The sequence below is a fragment of the Cetorhinus maximus genome, chromosome 26 (assembly GCF_964194155.1).
Source record: "Cetorhinus maximus chromosome 26, sCetMax3.hap1.1, whole genome shotgun sequence".
In the NCBI taxonomy this organism is placed as follows: Eukaryota; Metazoa; Chordata; class Chondrichthyes; order Lamniformes; family Cetorhinidae; genus Cetorhinus; species Cetorhinus maximus.
In genome coordinates, this window is record NC_135904.1 from 11,770,640 (window position 1) to 11,790,170 (window position 19,531).

Sequence of the window (19,531 nt, forward strand, 5' to 3'; positions counted from 1 at the left end):
TGAAGTTAAGTCCACGGGGAGCTGGCGTTGGTAATAACTTGGGCAAAATGGAGCCAAAATTCAGGTTAAAGTTCCAACTTAAAATTAAAAATAAATCTGCATTTATCCTATATATGAAAAGAAAATTGGCAGTTTGCAATAGTTTCAAGGAAAGTTTAGATAAGATTAAGTTTGAAAAGTGCAGCCTCTCTGCTCTAACTGTTTACAATGTAACCAAAACCCCATGATAGAAATTTTCATTCCCAGAAATCCAGTTTTCTGCGGTTAATAGATCAAAGTCATGCAGTTAGGTTCCAGCCTGTAATCGCTCTCAAGTGTCCTGTGTATTCTGTGTATAAACAAAGTAAGCCCTTCAGTCAGACTCCAGCCAGCTACTCTCATTTAAAGAAAGAAAGATTTGCATTTATATAGCACCTTTACAGCCCCAGGACATTCCAAAGCATTTTACAGCCAACAAAGTCCAGCCACCGTTGTGATGTAGGAAACGTGGCAGCCGATTTACACAGCAAGATCCCACAAACAGTAATGTCACAATGACCAAACCCGTTCTTTTTTTGGTCGTTTGGTCCATTTGGACAGCAGTTGAACTCAGCAGCAAACCTGTCAAAATCAATTTAAAATGTGATGCTTCACAGGAGCATTATCTAATAAAATTTGACATCAAGCCACAAAAGAGGATATTAGGGCAGATGGTGTAGGTTTTAAAGAATATTTTAAAGGAGGGGAGAGAGGTAAAGAGGTGGAGAGGTTTAGGGAGGGAATTCCAGAGTTAGAGGCAGCTGAAAACATGGTTGCTTTGTCAATGTGTTGCTTAACCAGGAGCTAATGTAGGTCATTAGAGGGAAGAACTCGCGTGCTCTTATTCAAAATGGTGCTGTGGGATCTCTTATTTACCTGTAAAACGAAAGCGACTACATTTGTAAAGTTAGTTGTTAAGTGCTTTGAGGCATCCTGTGGATGTGAAAGGCACTATATAATTAAATAACCTCCTCGTATTGAAATCCCTAGTCTAGGTACTAGCCTGTTCCTCACTCCCAGAGTTACAACTGAAATTGAACCATTATTGGACATATAAACCCTTCTATTAGGTTGCAACCTGAAATTGCGTTCAGATATTCCTGTTAGTTACTTTAATAATCTGAATTTCTAGATTGGATTGTTGTACTGCAGTTACCACAAGATACCATTATTTTCTATTTACTGCAAAAAAGTTGTAGTACATTAAAATCAAGACATATAATTAAGATATGTTTGAATTTTTAAAATTACAGATATACCTTTAATGAGCTACAGAGCATCTAGGTTAGACTGAAATTGGAAGATGAGCTTTAATGCTAAGATGTCAGAATCTGGCGGGTTGGCATAGGATCAGGAATTCATCTCTGTATGTTAAACAGTAATCTCATTCTCTCTGCATTCAGCCCAACATTCCAGTATCCCGAGTCTGCATTTATATACTCTTTCAAAAACAATATATTGTGGTTTATGCAACCTATCCTCTGGTGTCTTTTTATTAAAGATCCTGTTACAACCACTCATGTTTTATGCATGCTTCATTGAACTGGATAATTCTCAGTTAGAAAAGCAGACTGCTGGCTATTGACATATAAACTGAACATTTTTTTATTCGTTCACGGGATGTGGGCGTTGCTAACTAGGCCCAACTCTAGTTGCCTTTGAGAAGGTGGTGGTGAGCTGCCTTCTTGAACCGCTGCAGTCCATGTGGCGTAGATACACCCACAGTGCTGTTAGGGAGGGTGTTCCAGGATTTAGACCCAGCGACAGTGAAGGAACAGCGATATATTTCCAAGTCAGGATGCTGTGTAGCTTGGAGGGGAACTTGCAGGTGGTGGTGTTCCCATGTATCTGCTGTCCTTGTCCTTCTAGGTAGTAAAGGTCATGGGTTTGGAAGGTGCTGTTGAGGGAGCCTTGGTGAGTTGCTGCAGTGCATCTTGTAGATGGTACACACTGCTGCTACTGTGCGTCGGTGGTGAAGGGAGTGAATGTTTAAGGTGGTGGATGGGGTGCCAATCAAGTGGGCTGCTTTGTCCTGGATGATGTCAAGCATTTGAGTGTTGTTGGAGCTGCACTCATCCAGGCAAATGGGGAGTATTCCATCACATTCCTGACTTGTGCCATGTAAATGATGAACAGGCTTTGCGGAGTCAGGAGGTGAGTTACCCGCTGCAGAATTCCCAGCCTCTGACCTGCTCCCAGCATGTGTTTGGAAGCAAATCTGAAACTGTTGTCAGCACCTTGGCAGGTTATAAATGGAAAATGTCTGTGAGTAAAGCTGTTTCTCACTGCCGTCCTAACAGGGTGTTGACAGGTACAATTAGCAAATGGATTTGAACTGTCCCTATTACTTGGAGTGCAGTTGATAGTTATGGATTTGAACTAAGTTCAGTTTTTCACTGTAAGCACTGTAATGTTGTACTGACCTTTCGCCCATCTAACCTTCCCTTCCAAACCTTTCGTCAATTCCCTGACCCTGTCTGGAATTAATAGCCCCATATCCCCTTTTCCAATCGGGATTATTCCAGTTACTAATCCATTTCACAATACTACCAGCCTCTACAAAGATATTGCCTAAATGTCCTAGATTCCTGAACTGCCCTTAATTCAATGTCTCTCAGTCAACAAAAGTTACAGCAAAAGTCATAGGATCTTACAGCACAGAAGGAGGCCATTTGGCCCATCACACCAGCTCTTTGAAATTTGTCCTGTGCCCTTGCTCTTTCCCCATAACCTTGCAAATTATTCCCCCTTCCAACTATTTACGCAATTCCCTTTTGAAAGTTACTGTTCAATCTGCTTCCAGACTTCAGCCCATGATTCCCTCCACATGTATCTACACCACATGAGCTGTAGCGGTTCAAGAAGGCAGCTCACCACCACCTTCTCAAGGGCAATTAGGGATGGGCAGTAAATGCTGGCCTAGCCAGAGACACCCACATCCCATGAACAAGTAAAACAGTGAGTTTCAGAAGGCCCAGGTGTTTTGAATGAGCATTTCCTCAGCCTGCGCTGCGTATAGCTTTGGTACTACTTTCGGAGCCGACTCACCGTGCTTTTTCTTGTTTTTGTGGGACTCGTGCTCTTACGCTTCAGCTTTGGGATACAACATGATGGGACCGGCAATGACTGTGAGCCCATTGGGAAAAGACCTTTCATCATGTCTCCACAGCTCCTGTACGACACCAGCCCTCTAACCTGGTCTCTCTGCAGCAGGGAATACATCACCCGCTTTCTCGAGTAAGTGCCTCTCTCTTTGGGTCGTGAATTGTGTTGGGTAATGGGTGAAGGATATGTTCAATTGGGGACTGAGAACTTCAGGAAATGGCTTGATGATTTGCTGCAAACTCCCGGAGTTAGTTGAAACTTTGTCTTCATATGCTGTTGTGCATTCTGCAATCGCCCAATACTCATGAGGGAACCTTCATGCAGTGTATTCTAGAGGGAACGTTGAGAGATCATCTTTTAGCCCTCCCAAATGTCCTGTTGAACACATCAAGGTGGCCTCAGCTCAGATCGCCAGCCAGTAATGAGCTGGCTGATCCCTGTCGAGGGGTTGTTGGAGAGTGGGGAACTAAATTGCTACAATTAATGGCCATCTCATTTGTGGAAACTCGTTTAGGTTTGCTGCTCCTGATCCTTTGGCTGGAGGCTGTATGGGCACTGGGGGAGATCAGGCTCAGCTGTGAGGCCCATCATAGTTGGATAGCCTGCTGGCAATCGCAGTCTCAGCTTGCACGTAAGGAACGGCGCTTGGTTAGGTACAGGAGAGTGAGTGTCCCATGTGATCTTCTGCATCCAGGAAACACCAGCGGCTTCAGTAGAGATGAGATGAAAACTGGACACAGGTCTTTTCCCTTTTGAAACGCAAGAATGAAAGGTTGATTTGGGTTTGATCTCTTCTTGACCCCTCCAGTTATCACTAAAGCTGCTCCTGCTCCTTCTGGCTTTACTGACACACGTTTTTTGACTTTATCTGATTGTCCTTTCCAGCCGCGGATGGGGTCTCTGTCTGGACGATCCACCCAGCAAGGAAGCCATTGAGTTGCCCTCAGTGGCACCGGGAGTGTTGTATGATGTCAATCACCAGTGCCGGCTGCAGTATGGAGCCCACTCTGTGTTCTGCGACAACATGGATGTAAGAAGGCAGTCCTTGCACTTCCACGAATCGGAATCCGAACGTATATCCGGAATTAGGTAGTTAAGTGTCAGTCAAAGGAGCACAGAGCCCTGTGTGGCTCGGAACCCCATATAAAAGATAAGGAAAGTCTTGCATTTAAATTCCAAAGTGTTTCTTTTGAAGTGTAGTCACTGTTGTAATACAGGGGAAGGTCCTCTGTTTTTGTGTTGTTGGTTGAGGGATATCTATTGGCCGGGACACCAGGGTTAACTCCCTTGCTGTTCTTCAAAACAAGGCCATGGAACCTTTTGCATCTGCATGAGGGGGCGTTCGGGGCCTCGGCTTAACGTCTCATCCAAAATACAGCAGCTCTGGCAGTTCAGCACTCCCTCAGTACTGCACTAGTGTCCACCGAGATTTTATGCCTTTTTTTGGCCATCCCAGCTCCATTTGGTCCCGTTTCGGGATCCCAAAATCCGGCCCAAAGTCTCCAGCATGGACAGTGGAGTGGGGGATGGGAGGGAATGGGGATGCACAGTGGGGAAGGGTTTAAAGCTTGGGTTGAGTGATGCCATAAATACCTGGAGTAGCTTCTGTCAACACTCCCTTGCCTTCTCAACAGAGAAGTCTGCGTTTTTACTAGATTCTCAACGAATGACCTTGAATCGTGAGTTGCTGCTTTGTGTGTAATAATTCCCTGTCTCTCCCTGACAGAGCGTGTGCAATACACTGTGGTGCACCGTCGGAAATACTTGTCACTCCAAGCTGGATGCTGCTGTAGATGGTACCAAATGTGGAGAGAACAAGGTAATGTTTGCAACTAAGTTACCTTTAGGTCTCTTGTTGATTAGCACTTTTCAGCCCACTGTCTGGCTGTGCTTAATGTTGCTCCCAAATTGATTGGGCAAAAGCGTGGGCAAGTACTTTCAATGACACTTTCATCATCATCCCATGTACACTGAGCCCCAACCACACAGCCCGCAGCTGTCGAGGCTGAAAACAGCATGGTACCGGCCACCAGTGCTGCTTCTCCCTTGTGGCTCTGTCTGTGCATGCACATTGTACTGGCTCTGGACTGCACATGGGCAGCAGCACAGCATAGGCTTATTCTATTCAATCTTCCCCCAGAGCACAGCTTTCCCATCCCAGGAATCAACCATGAGCATTCAGTGCGCCCCCTCCAGATATGTATATCCTCCCGTAGGCAAAGAGATAAAGAGCTCCAGACGTGCTGTCACCAAAGTCCTGTATAATTGCTGCAAGTCTCCCTTACTCTTATACTCCAACCTTCTTGTAATAAAGTTCAGCATGCCATTTGCCATTCTAATTGCTTGCTATATCTGTTTGTTAACTTTGTCAGTAGAAACTGAGTTTGAAGTTGAACTGTTGTGATGAAGTGTATATTCAGTCCTGTTATTTTAAGGGACTGAGCCCATGGGAAGTATATGGTGGCACAAGCTTGGCTTCCAGTATGGCAGTACAGGTGACACTGTTAAGCAAACAAGCAATGACTAGAACGGCAGAAAAAGGGAGCCTCCCACTTTTGTGCCACCTTCTGGTCTTTCACAGATACATCCCAAAAATATTTCACTGATAGTAAATTACAACGACATTCATTCATTGTTGCTGTGCAGGGATGCAGACATCAGGAACAGAACAAAGGTGCCCATTATCCTGGACTGAGTAACATAAAATGGTCAACAACATCCTGAGGCATTGTAACAGTGCTGGCAGGAGAGATAAAGATATCACAGTAGATAACACAGATTGATTTTGTGGATTGGGGCAAAAGTTCAATAGGGTAAAAATTACAATGTTTGATAAATCATGGCCTGGGTATGTGCGATTTTACAATATGCGTTCCCAGTGCCTCCAAGGGTTTGTACAGCAGGATTGTTTTCTCTAAAGTTGGGTCAGAGTACGCAAGTTTAATTCTGTAGCTCTGCTCTCCTCCAATTCTACCTCTTGTGCAGCCCTGATTTTAGTTGCTCCACCACTTGCGGTCATGCCTTTAGCTGCCTGGGCCCTAAGCACTGAATCCCCTCACTAAAAGTCTATGCCTTTTCACCTCTCTCCCCTCCTTTAAGGTGCTCCTTAAAACCTGCCTCTTTGGCCACCTGTCCTAATATCTCCATAATGTGTCTTGGTGTCAAAGTCTATTGGATGGTGTTCTTGTGTCGCACCTTGCAATGTTTTACTATGATAAAGGTGCTATATAAATGCAAGTTGTTGTTGTATCTGAATTGGGAGTCTGTGCTTCTAGCAATGGGGACAACATTACATTTCTAGTTCTAACAATTCCTACTTCGATGGCCCCAGAAAAGGAAATTTATTATCTGGCAATAACCCCCAACATCCTCTTCCAGTGGTGCTTCGATGGAGATTGCATACCCACAGACCAGCGCCCCGAGAGCACAAATGGAAACTGGGGAGCCTGGGGTTCTTGGTCTTCATGTAGTCGAACCTGCAGTGCAGGAATACAGAGCGCAGAGAGACACTGCAACAATCCAACGTAAGCTTTTACGATTTCTCCTAGATGTATTGTGTCATGTTCCCAATCACTGAGACAGAATGGAGGCATTCAGAACCTGGAGGGAGGGCAGAGGGGAATTATTTCCTTGGCATCCGATGACTAAGTTGTGAGGGAAAATTGGAGGGCAGCTCAGACCTTTCAGCTCTAAAATAGGCAACTAAGTGCTGTTCTTTGAGAAGTAGTTAGGATGGGAAGTGGAATTGCAAAGGTAGATGTGGAGCATTACTTCAACAATAAGAATAGGGCTAGGGAACAAATAAAAGACAGCTTTAGGAAATCAGGAAGTTCTTTACACAAAGAATAATCAAGACTTGGATTGAGTGCAGCACTGGAATCATTTAAGGAGCAATTAGGGATTGTAATAAGAGGGCTGTAGGTTCTGTGTAGAACCTGAAAGGACACACAGCTCTTGCTGGCATTGACCACATGTCCTTATGAATATGAATCTGTAAACTGAATCAACAGCCTGTTCTGAAGTATCTTCTGTGGCTCAGTTGGTAGCGCTTGATTGATTAGATTGTGGGTTCAAGCCCCACTTCAGAGACTTGGGTGTGTACTGTGGGCTCAGCATCGTGCTGTCAGAGAGGCTGTTTTTTAGATGAGATAATTATTATTCAGGTCTTGCTGCCTTCTCAGGTGGATATAAGCAATGTTATGGCATTACTGGAAGGTGTTTATCCTTTAACCAGCAAAAATAAAAATAAATTATCTGACCATTATCACATTGATGTTTGGGGGAGTTTGCTGTGTTCAAATGGGCTACTGGGTTTCTTACATAACAAGAGTGACTACACTTCCAAAATACTTTATTGGCTGTAAAGCCTTTGGGATCTCTCAAGGATGTGGAAAGTGCTATAGAAATGCTAGTTCTTTTACCTTTGTTACTTCTCAGTTTACTCAAGGAGTAGAGGAATTTTCATTGACAGTGAGGTCAGTAACCAGAAACCCAGATATAAGGTAATTGGCATAAAAATAGCAGAAGTGAAATGAGGAGATTTTTTTTTACCCAGCATATTGTTATGATCTGGAAGATGCTGCCTGAAAGGGCGATGGAAGCAGATTCAATAGTAACTTTCAAAAGAAAATTGGATAAATACTTGAAGGTTGGGCAATTGGAGGAAGACCAGGCAGAGTGGCACTAATTGGACAGCTCTTTCAAAGAGCCGGCAGAGGCATAATGGACCGAATGACCTCCAGTTTTATTGTAAGACTCTATGGACCATATTTGATGTGCTCCCGCTGGGCATGTTTTGGGGTGGGTGGGGGGGGCACGTGAAATATGGTGGATGCCCGCCCCTCACTTCCCGCTCATTCCTGAGCTCACCCCCCACAATATGATTGACAGGTGGGCACCAAAATCGGCAGCCCGCCCGCCATATAAGTAACAAAGGGTCAATTAGACGTGTTATCAAATGTTTGGTGTGGGCAGCCCGATTTGTTTTTTTAACAAAGTTCCTTAAAGGGCGCAAAGGAAGGGGAGGTTTGATCTTTGGGGGCTGCCCTCTGCTGATTTGGCCCCCCACTTCCTTCTTAACCACCCTCAGCCCTTCCCCCCACCACCTCCAGCCCCCCTCACCCCTCCCTGGACTACCCGAAGCCTCTCTGCCTAGTACCTTGGACTTACCTTCTCCGGGGATCCATGTCAACTTTGCTTCTGGATGGTGGGGGGGTGTTTTGCCGGGGTGAGGGGGGAGAGGGGGGGAGGTTTGGGGAGGGAGCTGTCCAGTCCCCCATATTATTCAGCCCTATGATTCTATGAACACTTCTCCCCCTATTTTCTGTTCGACCAGTGCTTTTGTTTAGACTGAAGTTTGGTTAAATGAGCTGCGAGATCAAGATTGGCTGTTTTTCTCTGGAGTTTATAAAATGACTGATCCAAACATCATCCTTGCCCAACCATAACACTTAATGGATAATTAATCATGCGTTTAACAGAATCCAACAGTGTTGTTGCCTTGTCATCTAAGAATCACTGGATGTGGTGTTCCCCTTCGTTTCTACTGCTCATAAAATATAAGCAGTTTACTTACTTACCAGTTTGTTTGACAGTAAGATTCCATTTATAATTCTCATCAGAGTCTCATGTTAGCAAAGTCAGCTGCTGTGTCTCTGTAGTGTGGCAGTTGCCCATCTGACACTGTTGTGGTTTCTAACATAACAGAAGGAAAGCAAATAAGTGTTTTTTTTCCAGTCAGGATAATTCCGGTAAACTTAAAAAAGAATTGGGAAGTTGGCACTGGAGGATGCATTACGAGGCTGTGATATGCTCAAGAGGGTTATGAGTGCCATGACTCTCCTGCTCAAGAGGCATTATTAACGAGTCTCAGTGATATTGGCCAACCAATCACATGTCCTCACCTGATGCTCTTTCCATTTACAATCTTGTTTACTTCTGTAAGCTCATCTCTAAGCTGCTTCTAGTCTTGTCTGTAAGGCTTGGTACTCTCCATGCAATTCCCAACAAGTACTTTCAATGACACTTTCATCATCATCCCATGATTGCGCTGAGCCCAATTTCTCCTACACATGTTCCATTCTTACTGTAAAGTGGAACTCTGGGGATCAGTATCATTGGATTGAATTGCCATCTCTATCTGTCTATGTGTCATTACTTTGCAATGCATTACTTTCCTAACTTTATTCCATCAGAATCCCGTTATTAATGTACTTATTAGGCAGATGGTGGCGTAGTCATAATGTTGATGGACTAGTAATCCAGAGATGCAGGCTAATGCCCTGGGGATATGGGTTCAAATCCCACCATGGCAGCTGGTGAGTTTGAATTCAGTTAATAAATCTGACATATGAAGCTAGTCTCAGTAATGGTGACCATGAAACTAGCATTGACTGTTGTAAAAACTCATCTGGTTCTCTAATGTCTGTTAGAGAAGGAAATCTGCCACCCTTACCTGGTCAGGCCTACATGTGACTCCAGACCCACAGCAATGCAGTTGACTCTCAACTCCCTCCTGAAATGACCTGGGATGGATAATAAATGCTGGCCTTGCCAGCAAAGCCCACATCCCATGAAAGAATAAAGAAAACAAACTTGAATTCATCCTTAATATTGCCAACATATTGGGTTAAATATTGTTAGAGTTCATGCATCTCCAGTAGGATTAGCATAGATATATTACTAGTGGCCTGTCATAACCCAGAAAAATTGAGATTGTGTGAAAACAGAAGAAAGACTATATTTCAGAAACATCTCAAGTGTACAATGAATCACCTTGATGGCTAATACCTGTACTAGAATGGGTAAATGTGACACAGCAAGATCCCACAAACAGTAATGGCTAATTGATCCGTTGTTAGTTGTTTTAGTTGGAGGAGGAATCTTTCCAGTGTACTGGGGGCATTTTCTGCTTTTCCTCAAGAGTGCTACTCAACCCTTAACAATGCACAAAACCACTGAAATAAGCAGACATGTACTCAGTTTAATGTCTCTTCCAAAGGACAGCACTCCTGACCATGACGCATTTTCGGGGAATCAAACCTTCGAATGCATCCTCACCACAGCCTTCAGAGAGTGCTACTAATTGAGCCAATCTGACAATAAATAGATACATTAGGGTTAAGCACTTATGTCCTAGTCATTAATAGTAAAACGCTAAAATTAAACACAGATGGAAACATTTGGGTGGTCAATAAAATATACCGGAAAAAATGATGATGTAGCATGATACAATCCTACAACAACGTTATTTATGTTTCTTGGCAGTGTGCAGTACAATGTCTGAAGGTAATGGTTATGTTAGAGAATGTGATTGAACTTCTGCCCCAGCCGCCTGCCCTGTTTAGTATAAATCCTCTCAACGTCCCCAATAATAACAGATTTAACTCTACCAAACATCTAAGCTACAGGCCAAAATGTGCCTTCAGTAAATGAGTGTGCAGTCACTGCATGTCCCTTTCCCCCTTCCAAGAGAAAAGATCCGTGCAGGTTCTGCATTTGTTGTACAGTGGAACTCACCGTCATGGTCATCAGTCTGCCAGGCATCATGATTTGTGTGTCCTTGGGTGACTCAGAAAGCTAACCCTGGAGCCACAGGTTTTGGGCAGAGAGGATTAGAGTTGTCCTGAGGCTGAAGAAGGTTCTTCAGTCAGGGTTCTGCTCTCCTGCTTTTGCCGCTTCTCCGCAGTGAGTTTATGCGGTCAGTTTCCAACGGCGTTGCGGCTTGTTGGATGAGGTGCCACCACATGGCACAGTTTGTGGCAGGTTCCTCCCATGCAGCGATGTTAATTTGTTCCTTTTCAGAGTGTTCTTAAAACATCTTCTCTGCCCTGCGTGTGATCGGGTGCCATTCTTAGGTTGTGAAAAGAGGCTCTGCTTCGGAATATGGTTATTTGGAATGCGGATTCAGTGTCCAGACTGGACACAATGGAACTCCCTACAAACAAGATAGTGGGAGCATCTTCACCACATGGACAGTTCAAGAGGAAGGCCCACCATCCTCTTCTCAAGGGGAACTAGGGTTGGGCACTAAAATTCCAGCTTTGCCAATGATGCCCACATCCCAAGAGCAAATACAAAAAGTGCTCCTCCATTATCTTCATAGTAATTCACCAGAGGATTTCCCTTGTGTGAGATACCTCTCATTCCACTGCTTTTCATATTTATATTTCACCTCTTTGAGGAATAATAATAGCTTGTTTTTTAAAAATTTGTATTAGTCAATCTTTTGTGTGGCATTGTTGAGTCAGGTCTAAATGTAGCGTTCAGGTGAATTACATACACAGAATTACATAGAAATGTTTTTGGTGATATTTAACCTCCACAGCAGCAGGGATCCTAACCCCCATCCACCTACACTGTTCCCATTGATTAATCCGAAGGGGGATTCAGGAGAAACTTCCTTACCCAGAGAGTGTTGAGTATGTGGGACTCGCTACTGCAGGGAGTGGTCGAGGCGAATAGCTTAGATATATTTAAGGGGAAACTGGATAAATGCATGAGAGAGAAAGGAATAGAAAGATCAGCTGATGGGGTGAGATGTGGGTGGGGGGGTGTGGGGAAGACACTCGTGTGGAACATCAATCTGGCATAGACCATATGAAGCAAATGGCTTGTTTCTGTGCTGTCAAATCGATGTACCCTAATCCAAATGTTGAAATGGTCTCTGCTTCAGTCGCCAACTCTGATATTTAATTTTAAACCATCTGTATAAAAGTTTTTCCCAGTGCTCTCTGTCCTAAATCTCTTGCATTTAACTTCTTTGTCCTCTGGCTCTTGACCTCTCAGCCACAGAGATAGCCTGTTCCTATTTATGACCGCTTTTCCCTTGATACTATTTAACGCTTCTATCAAATCATTCCATCGTCTCCTCCTTTCTGAAAAAAAGGATCAGCATTAATGGGTGAGGGATATCTTTATCAGAGCACCAATCTAATTTAACTGCCATTTTGAAGATGCACATTCTTATTTTTGTATATTTGTTATAAATTCCTATGTCCCTATTTAAAATGGAAACTGTCTGTGTAAACACATAACGTTACATTTATATCCTTTCGCCAGCCTCCACTGGCAAGAGACTGTCTTTGAAGCTGAGGGGAAGTTTACATAAATAGTTTCCATTCTAAATGTGAGCACTGGAAGTTTTATCGTTAAAAGTTAATAGGAAGTACATATATTCCAGAATTTTCTGGAGTGGGATACCTCACAGCATTTCCCTTTAGTTCGGCTTGTTGTGCATGTTGAGTTTTGACGTTTTTAGTCCACTAAGTTGCTGGATCGTGAGCTGATAATAGCGTCATGAGAGCAACAGTACATCGGTACCTCGGTGAACAATGGGACATTCAGTCTATCTCCTTAATTAATGAGTTTTAAGGATTGAGAAAAAAGTAGAGGAAGGACTGAGAAGAAGGACAAATTTAATGTCAAATCAGGTACCGAAAGAGAAATAGAGATAGCGAGAGGAAAAATTGGATTAAGAGACAGAAAGGGAAAGTTTTTTGAAACTTTTTTTTAAATCAAAAAATTCAAAACCTTAAGGAATGAGACTCCACACTTGTAATTCTCACTTTCTGGGTGAGAGAGGTTGATTAGTAGTCATTATCATGTATCATGTTGTTAAAATGGGTGTTTACACTCTTAATTACAAGACTTGCCTTTCTGTGGCATATTTAATAGGCAATTTATGTGGAAATGCAGCAACTTTATGAAACTCACAGGGAGGTTAAGTGTGAGATACCACTCTTGTGAGGCAAATGGCAGAGCAGCGCAAATCGCCCAGCAATTTGCAGTGATTTGTGATTCATGGTATTGCTTCCTTGCTACAAGGTGCTGGCCAATTTTCACAATAATTATGGAAACCATCATTCAAATGCTCTTATTTTTTCAGCAAAATCTGGGCAAATATTTTTAATATATTAATAGATTGTCCTGCCTCCTTCCTGTCTTTACTGAGCCTTACAAAACGTGGGCACTAGATGCCAGTTCCCACTATGTACTTGATGGGGCTCCTCCATTTCATTTTGGTGGATGTTGCAGGTTCCAGTGAAGATCTTCATTTTCTGGTCACATAGGCAGACTCTGAAATAGCTGGGACATTAACAGTTTGTGGAAGACGTGAGATAGGAAAAAGGACTTTTTAACCCCTTGGCCACAATGGCAGGTTTTCATGCCATATCGTCCCAAACCCGCCTCATTAATCATGCATTCCCAGGAAACACGCCATTTCGCTGGCAGGTGGCCTCTCATCCGCTCACCACACCATCACCTCGCCGCTTCTTCAGGCCGGATGCCATATTTAAAGTGCACACCTCTCAGTGTTTCCAGCCCAGGACTGCTGCACAGAAGACAAGGCCACGAATGGCAAGACTGCAGCCTCACAATTCAGTGTCGCATCCCTGGGACGCCTCCTGGATACCGTTGGAGCCCACCGTGATGTCCTGTACCCCCTGCTCTGGCCACAGGAGGCCCATCAGTGTCACCACTCCAGCTTGGGAGACGGTGGCAGAGGAGGACAGTGCCAATGATGCATGCAAGAGGTTGGCCATCCAGTGCAGAAAAAGAGCCAATGATCTCATCCGTGCTGCCAGGATAAGGCAACCATCTCATCACTCTAAACTCACACACTCACAAGCTGATCACACATTCACTGGCATCTCACCCACTGGCAGCTCAAAGGACATCACCACTCACTCTCTCACACACACCTAAATCTCCATTTGGCCTCATCTCCTCTGGAGACTGCCTCCTCAGCCCTCACCCTCTTGAGGCCAGTTGCACTGCCAAACATGTGCCCTCACACAGACCCTGGGATACCCCCTTCCCTAGTAATGCCCCAGCCCTGCAGCCTCTTCCCTTGCCTGGGGCCACTTCTGCCTCTTCCCCAAGTAAGACCTTGCCCTGCAGCCATTGAAAAGCCAGCCCTGCCTTACGTTTGGTCTCGGAAGTAGAGACCTGCTGTGAGCTCCCTTAAAACTGAGCTGGTGCTGCCTGCGAAGCCTGGAGCTGATGACCACAAGTGTGGCCCAAAGCAAGGTAGGCAAACAAACCTCAAAGCCCCGAGCGGAGTGCGGCTCACCAGGTGCACATCGCTTCTGTACAGTTGTGAAACCACGCCAATGTGCTCAGATGATCCAGTGAGTGGGGATGATTCCAGCGAGTTGGGTTTATAATGATATGCAGATGTAATGAAGTTCCCAACATGCAGCGGCAGGAAACATAGCCAGGCATTGACGGGCGGAGCAGACGATTGAAAGACGGTTTCACGACGTCATGAAACCGATTTTTGGCCTTCCCACCATATTGTCCGCTCATGCCCACCACGATGCCAACGGGCATGGAAAATTCCACCCTTTGTCTCTTTAGAAACTGATTTCTTTCTGCTACATTTTAATCACATTCAGGCATCTTTCTTGAGCACAATTACAGTGGTGAGGCACACTTAATGATGCAATCTGTTTTCAAAGCAATCTGCTCATTTTATAACTCAAATGTTGAGTTAAAATTAGAAAGCTCTTTGCAAATCTTGGCTAGTATAATCAAGTTGATACTTTTAACAGAACAAAACCCAATACACAGAATACCTCCCCTTCCCAGAAGCTTGAATTGTACTTGAATTAACTAGACTAAAAAGTACAGAAACAGGCCATTCAGCCCAACTAGTCTGTGCTGGTATTTCTTCTCCATATGAGACTCCACCATCCCCCCTGCCTGGACCCACCCTTGCACCATGGGCAGAATCTTCTGCTTGACGAGCGGGAGGTGGGGCCTGCTCACCGACGCGTGAAATGATGCGGGGATATATCGGGCGTGCGTCCCGAGGTCACCCCGCGTCATTTAGATTTTCAGTTTGGCAGGTGCGCAGCCAAATCGGCTACGCGCTCGCCGAACTGTCAAAGGCCTATTAAGGCCATTAAAGAAGTAATTAACATGATTAATGGACCTGCCCGTCCAACCTTAAGGATGAGGTTTCATGAGGGTATTAAAATTTTTATAAACTGTTTAAATAAAAGAAATTGACATGTCCCAGCTCATGTGACAGTGGCACATGAGTGGACATGTCAGTCATTTTTTTCCCCTTCTTTATTGAAACTTTCAAACCTGAGCTGATCTCCCTGAGGCAGCGCTTAGTCTCAGAGAGATCTATGTGCTCTTTCGAGCGCGTGTGCAAAAGAGCGCACTCCCGGCTCAGGGAATTCCCCTCCCACCCGCACAGGGAGCGCATAGTGCTTCCTGGCGGACATTATGCTGGGTGGGCCTTAATTGGCCCCCCACGTAAAATGGCAGGAACCCACCCTCTCGCATCCGCTCCTGCACAACCGCCCCCCCTCCCCCCCCCCATAAGGGGGCAAAATGTTGCCCCATATCTTTCTATCCCCTTTTCCTCTCATGTACTGTCTAGTTTAATTTTGAAAGCATCTAAGCCACTTTCCTTAATAAATCCCTGTGGGAGCAAGTTCCATATTCTAACCACTCTGTAAGGCTTTTTCCTTTATTCTTTTTCATGGGATGCGGGTAATTGCCCTTGAGTGATTTGCCAGGCCACTGCAGAGGGCAGTTGAGAATCACCCACATTGCTGTGGGCCTGGAGTCACATGTAGGCCAGACCAGGTAAGGATGGTGGATTTCCATCCCTAAAGGTCATGAGTGAACCAGATGAGTTTTTACAACAACCAATGATAGCTTCATGGTCACTGAGACTAACTTTATATTCCAGATTTATTAATTGAATTCAAATTCCACCAGCTACCATGATGGGATTTGAACCCATGTCCCCAGAGCGTTAGCCTCTGGGCTACTAGTCAGTGATGTTACCAATACACCACCATCTCTCCATGAGTAAAGAAATTTCTCCTATTTCCCAATTGGATTTATTAGCAACCAGCTTGTATTTATGGCCCTTAGTTTGAGTTTCCCCACAAATGGGGCAGGATTTTGCCCTAGTCGGGCGGGAGTGGTCGGGAAGCCTCATGCTGTCCCGCCCTTGAATGAGGTTTCATGAAAAATGTAAAAGCCGCCTGGCCAAATCGACCGTCCGCAACTGTAAGGTTGGATGGGCTGCAAAAAATCGCGTTCAGTTGCGCCATTAATGGGCTTAATCGCCTGTTTAATTGTTGGTGGGCGCGTTTCCAACTGCTGCACGTGTCCAGCAAGCAAAATATCATACAAGTGCGTGATGACATCAGGGCGCTCGCCCGACATCATCTCGTGCAATTTTACGCTCGATTGGTTCGGGCGTGCACCTGCCTGCGTAATGTAAAATTCTGTGGTTTTTTTATTCATTTGCGGGATGTGTACATCGCTGGCTGGGTCAGCATTTATTGCCCATCCCTAATTGCCCTTAAGAAGGTGGTGGTGAGCTGCCTTCTTGAACCGCTGCAGTCCATGTGGTGTAGGTACACCCACAGTGCTGTTAGGGAGGGAGTTCCAGGATTTTGACCCAGGGACAATGAAGGAACGACGATATATTTCCAAGTCAGGATGGTGAGTGACTTGGAGGGGAACCTCCAGGTGGTGATGTTCCCATCTACCTGCTGCCCTTGTCCTTCTAGATGGTAGCGGTCGTGGGTTTGGAAGGTGCTGTCTAAGGAAGCTTGGTGAATTTCTGCAGTGCATCTTGTAGATGGTACACACTGCTGCTATTGTGCGTTGGTGGTGGAGGTCGTGAATATTTCTGGATGTGGTGCCTATCAAGTGGGCTGCTTTGTCCTGGACATGTTAAGCTTCTTGAGTGTTGTTGGAGCTGCACTCATTCGGGCAAGTGGGGAGTATTCCATCACACTCCTGACTTATGCCTTGTAGGTGGTGGACAGGCTTTGGGGAGTCAGGAGGTGAGTTACTCATCACAGGAGTCCCAACCTCTGACCAGCTCTTGTAGCCACAGTATTTATATGTCTAGTCCAGTTCAGTTTCTGGTCAATGGTAACCCCCAGGATGTTGATAGTGGGGGATTCAATGATGGTAATGCCATTGAACATCAAAGGGAAATGGTTAGATTCTCTCTTGTTGGAGATGGTCATTGCGTGGCACTTGTGTGGTGTGAATGTTACTTCCCACTTAACAGCCCAAGCCTGGATATTGTCCAGGCCTTGCTGCATTTGGACTTGACTCTTTTCTAATGAAAGAAGATCTGACCTGTCCAATCTACTCCAATAGCTGTAATCTCTCCCAGATCTCATCAGACAGTGAAGTCCATTTTCTGGATTCTGTTGAATTTTTCGCTGGAGCATGATTTTTTTTTTTACTCATTCATGCGATGTACGCATCATTGGTAAAGCCAGAAATTATTGACCATCCCTAATTGCCCTTGAGAAGGTGGTGAGATGCTTTCTTGAACCGCTGCAGTCCATGTGGTGTAGGTACACCCACCGTGCTGTTAGGGAGGGAGGTCCAGGATTTTGACCCAGCGACAGTGAAGGAACGGCAATATATTTCCAAGTCAGGGCGGCGTGTAACTTGGAGGAGAACTTGGAGGTGGTGGTGTTCCCATGCACCCACTACCCTCTTCCTTTTAGGTGGTAGAGGCCACATGTGTATGAGGTTTTGAAGATTATAGGTGAGCACGTCTCCCCTATTTCCCATGCCTATTCGTCTTCCTCAAATCCCTTAATCCCATTTTGAGGGATTAAGGGAGATGAGAAAGATGCCAAATAGCGAAAGGATGAGTGACAGAGGGGCGGAGAAGGGAGCCAGTTATGCTTACTGGCTACATACAGCCTGCACCCTCCATTCCAAAATACAGCTGAACACATTCAGCAGTCCCCTTCCCCACCCAAAAACAACAAAGATTCACCATAGCAATGAATATTAATACTTAACTGTGGCATAAATTGGGAGCAGACAATTGTCTATAACTTAATTTATTGATTAACCTTCATGCTGGCAAATCTCCTTGCACTTTTATCCTGTACTCGTCGCTTAGCTGTAAGATGTACAGACAGATCTCCTGTGCTGTTGCTCATACTCATGTCAAATATGAAGTGAGCTGAGACTGACAATTCTGGTGATAACTCGACAGGTTAGATGCTGAGAAAATGTTTCCCTGTCTGGTGAAGCTGGAACATGGGGTCATTGTCTCAGGATAAGGGGTCGGTCATTTAGGATTGAGATGAGGGGGTGTGAATCTTTGGAATTCTCTATCCCAGAGAGCTGTGGATGCACCATCGTTGAGTAGGTTCAAGACAAATGTCGGTAGATTTTTAGTTACCAAGGGATTTAAGGAGTATAGGGATAGCGCAGGAAGGTGGAGTTGAGATAGAAGATTAGCCATGATCCTGTTGAATGGCAAAGTGGGTTCAAGGGGCCACATCGCTGACCCTTGCTTCTATTTCTTATGTTCTTATATTCTTATATGTGAAATTTGTGATATATTATGGACAGCATGGATATTAGTGTTACACTTCTGTAAAACAGAAAATGTTATTGTACCAAGTTATAAAGCAAAAATCTATCGAGTAACACCAGATCATGTGCTCCACATTCAAATCTGAATTGAGTTTTCATCAATGAAGTGTTAATGTTTCTGAGCTCCATGTCTCAAAGCAGAGCAGCCCCTGGGTCAGCAGATGGACTCGGACTCAGACAAGTAAATAAATTTTGCGATAGGGAGAGTTTAAGAGGATGTCGCATCTGATTTCGAAGCTTAGAAATGTTATTCTAGAGTTTTAATAAATTAGCCAGTGACCTCCCTGACATGTACACTCTCTAAACTCCCTACATCAAAGGGGAAGTCTACTGATCTGAACCATGTATTGCCAGCAACTGGCTACAAGCTCTAGAAACCCAAAATAAACGTGGTTGTTTACAATTTGAAAGGAAAGGGGATTATTTTGGGGCCTGTGTGCAGCAATCTCACCTTTATCAAGAAAATTGTGCGTTCAAGCCCCATCCCAGGGACCTGAGCACAAAATCCAGGCTGACACTCAAGTGCAGTACTGAGGGAGCGCTGCACTGTCACAGACGTGCCATCTTTCAGATGAGACATTAAACTGAGGCCCTATCTGCTCTCTCAGGTGTCATAAGAGTCATCGAGGTCTACAGCACAGAAAAAGGCCCTTCAGCCCATCGAGTCTGCGCTGGTCAAACAAGTACCTAACTATTCTAATCCCATTTTCCAGCACTAGTCCCATAGCCTTGTGTGCAATAGCATCACAAGTGCACATCCAAATACTTTTTTAATTTTTATGAGGGTTTCTGCCTCTACCCACCCTTTCAGGCAGTGATGTGAAATGGATGGTGGATGTGAAAGATTCCACAGCATAACTTGGAAATAAAAGTGAGAGAGTTCTCCCTGGTGTCCTGACCAATATTTATCCCTGAATCAACATCACTAAACAAAATATTTGTTCTTTATCACATTGCTGTTTGTGGTATCTTGCTGTGTGTAAATTGACTGTCATGTTTCTTATAACAT

The 19,531-nt window shown here is 44.6% G+C and overlaps 1 protein-coding gene across 1 annotated transcript in view; it reads left to right on the forward strand.

Annotated features, from left to right (window-relative positions):
• LOC144668280 (A disintegrin and metalloproteinase with thrombospondin motifs 7-like) overlaps positions 1-19,531 on the forward strand; it is a 171,734-nt gene that overhangs the window by 55,028 nt on the left and 97,175 nt on the right. Inside the window, exons 8-11 of the mRNA XM_078530110.1 lie at positions 3,112-3,255; positions 4,009-4,153; positions 4,850-4,942; positions 6,502-6,647. Coding sequence (XP_078386236.1) covers positions 3,112-3,255; positions 4,009-4,153; positions 4,850-4,942; positions 6,502-6,647 — 528 coding nt within the window. The remainder of the gene's footprint in view (positions 1-3,111; positions 3,256-4,008; positions 4,154-4,849; positions 4,943-6,501; positions 6,648-19,531) is intronic.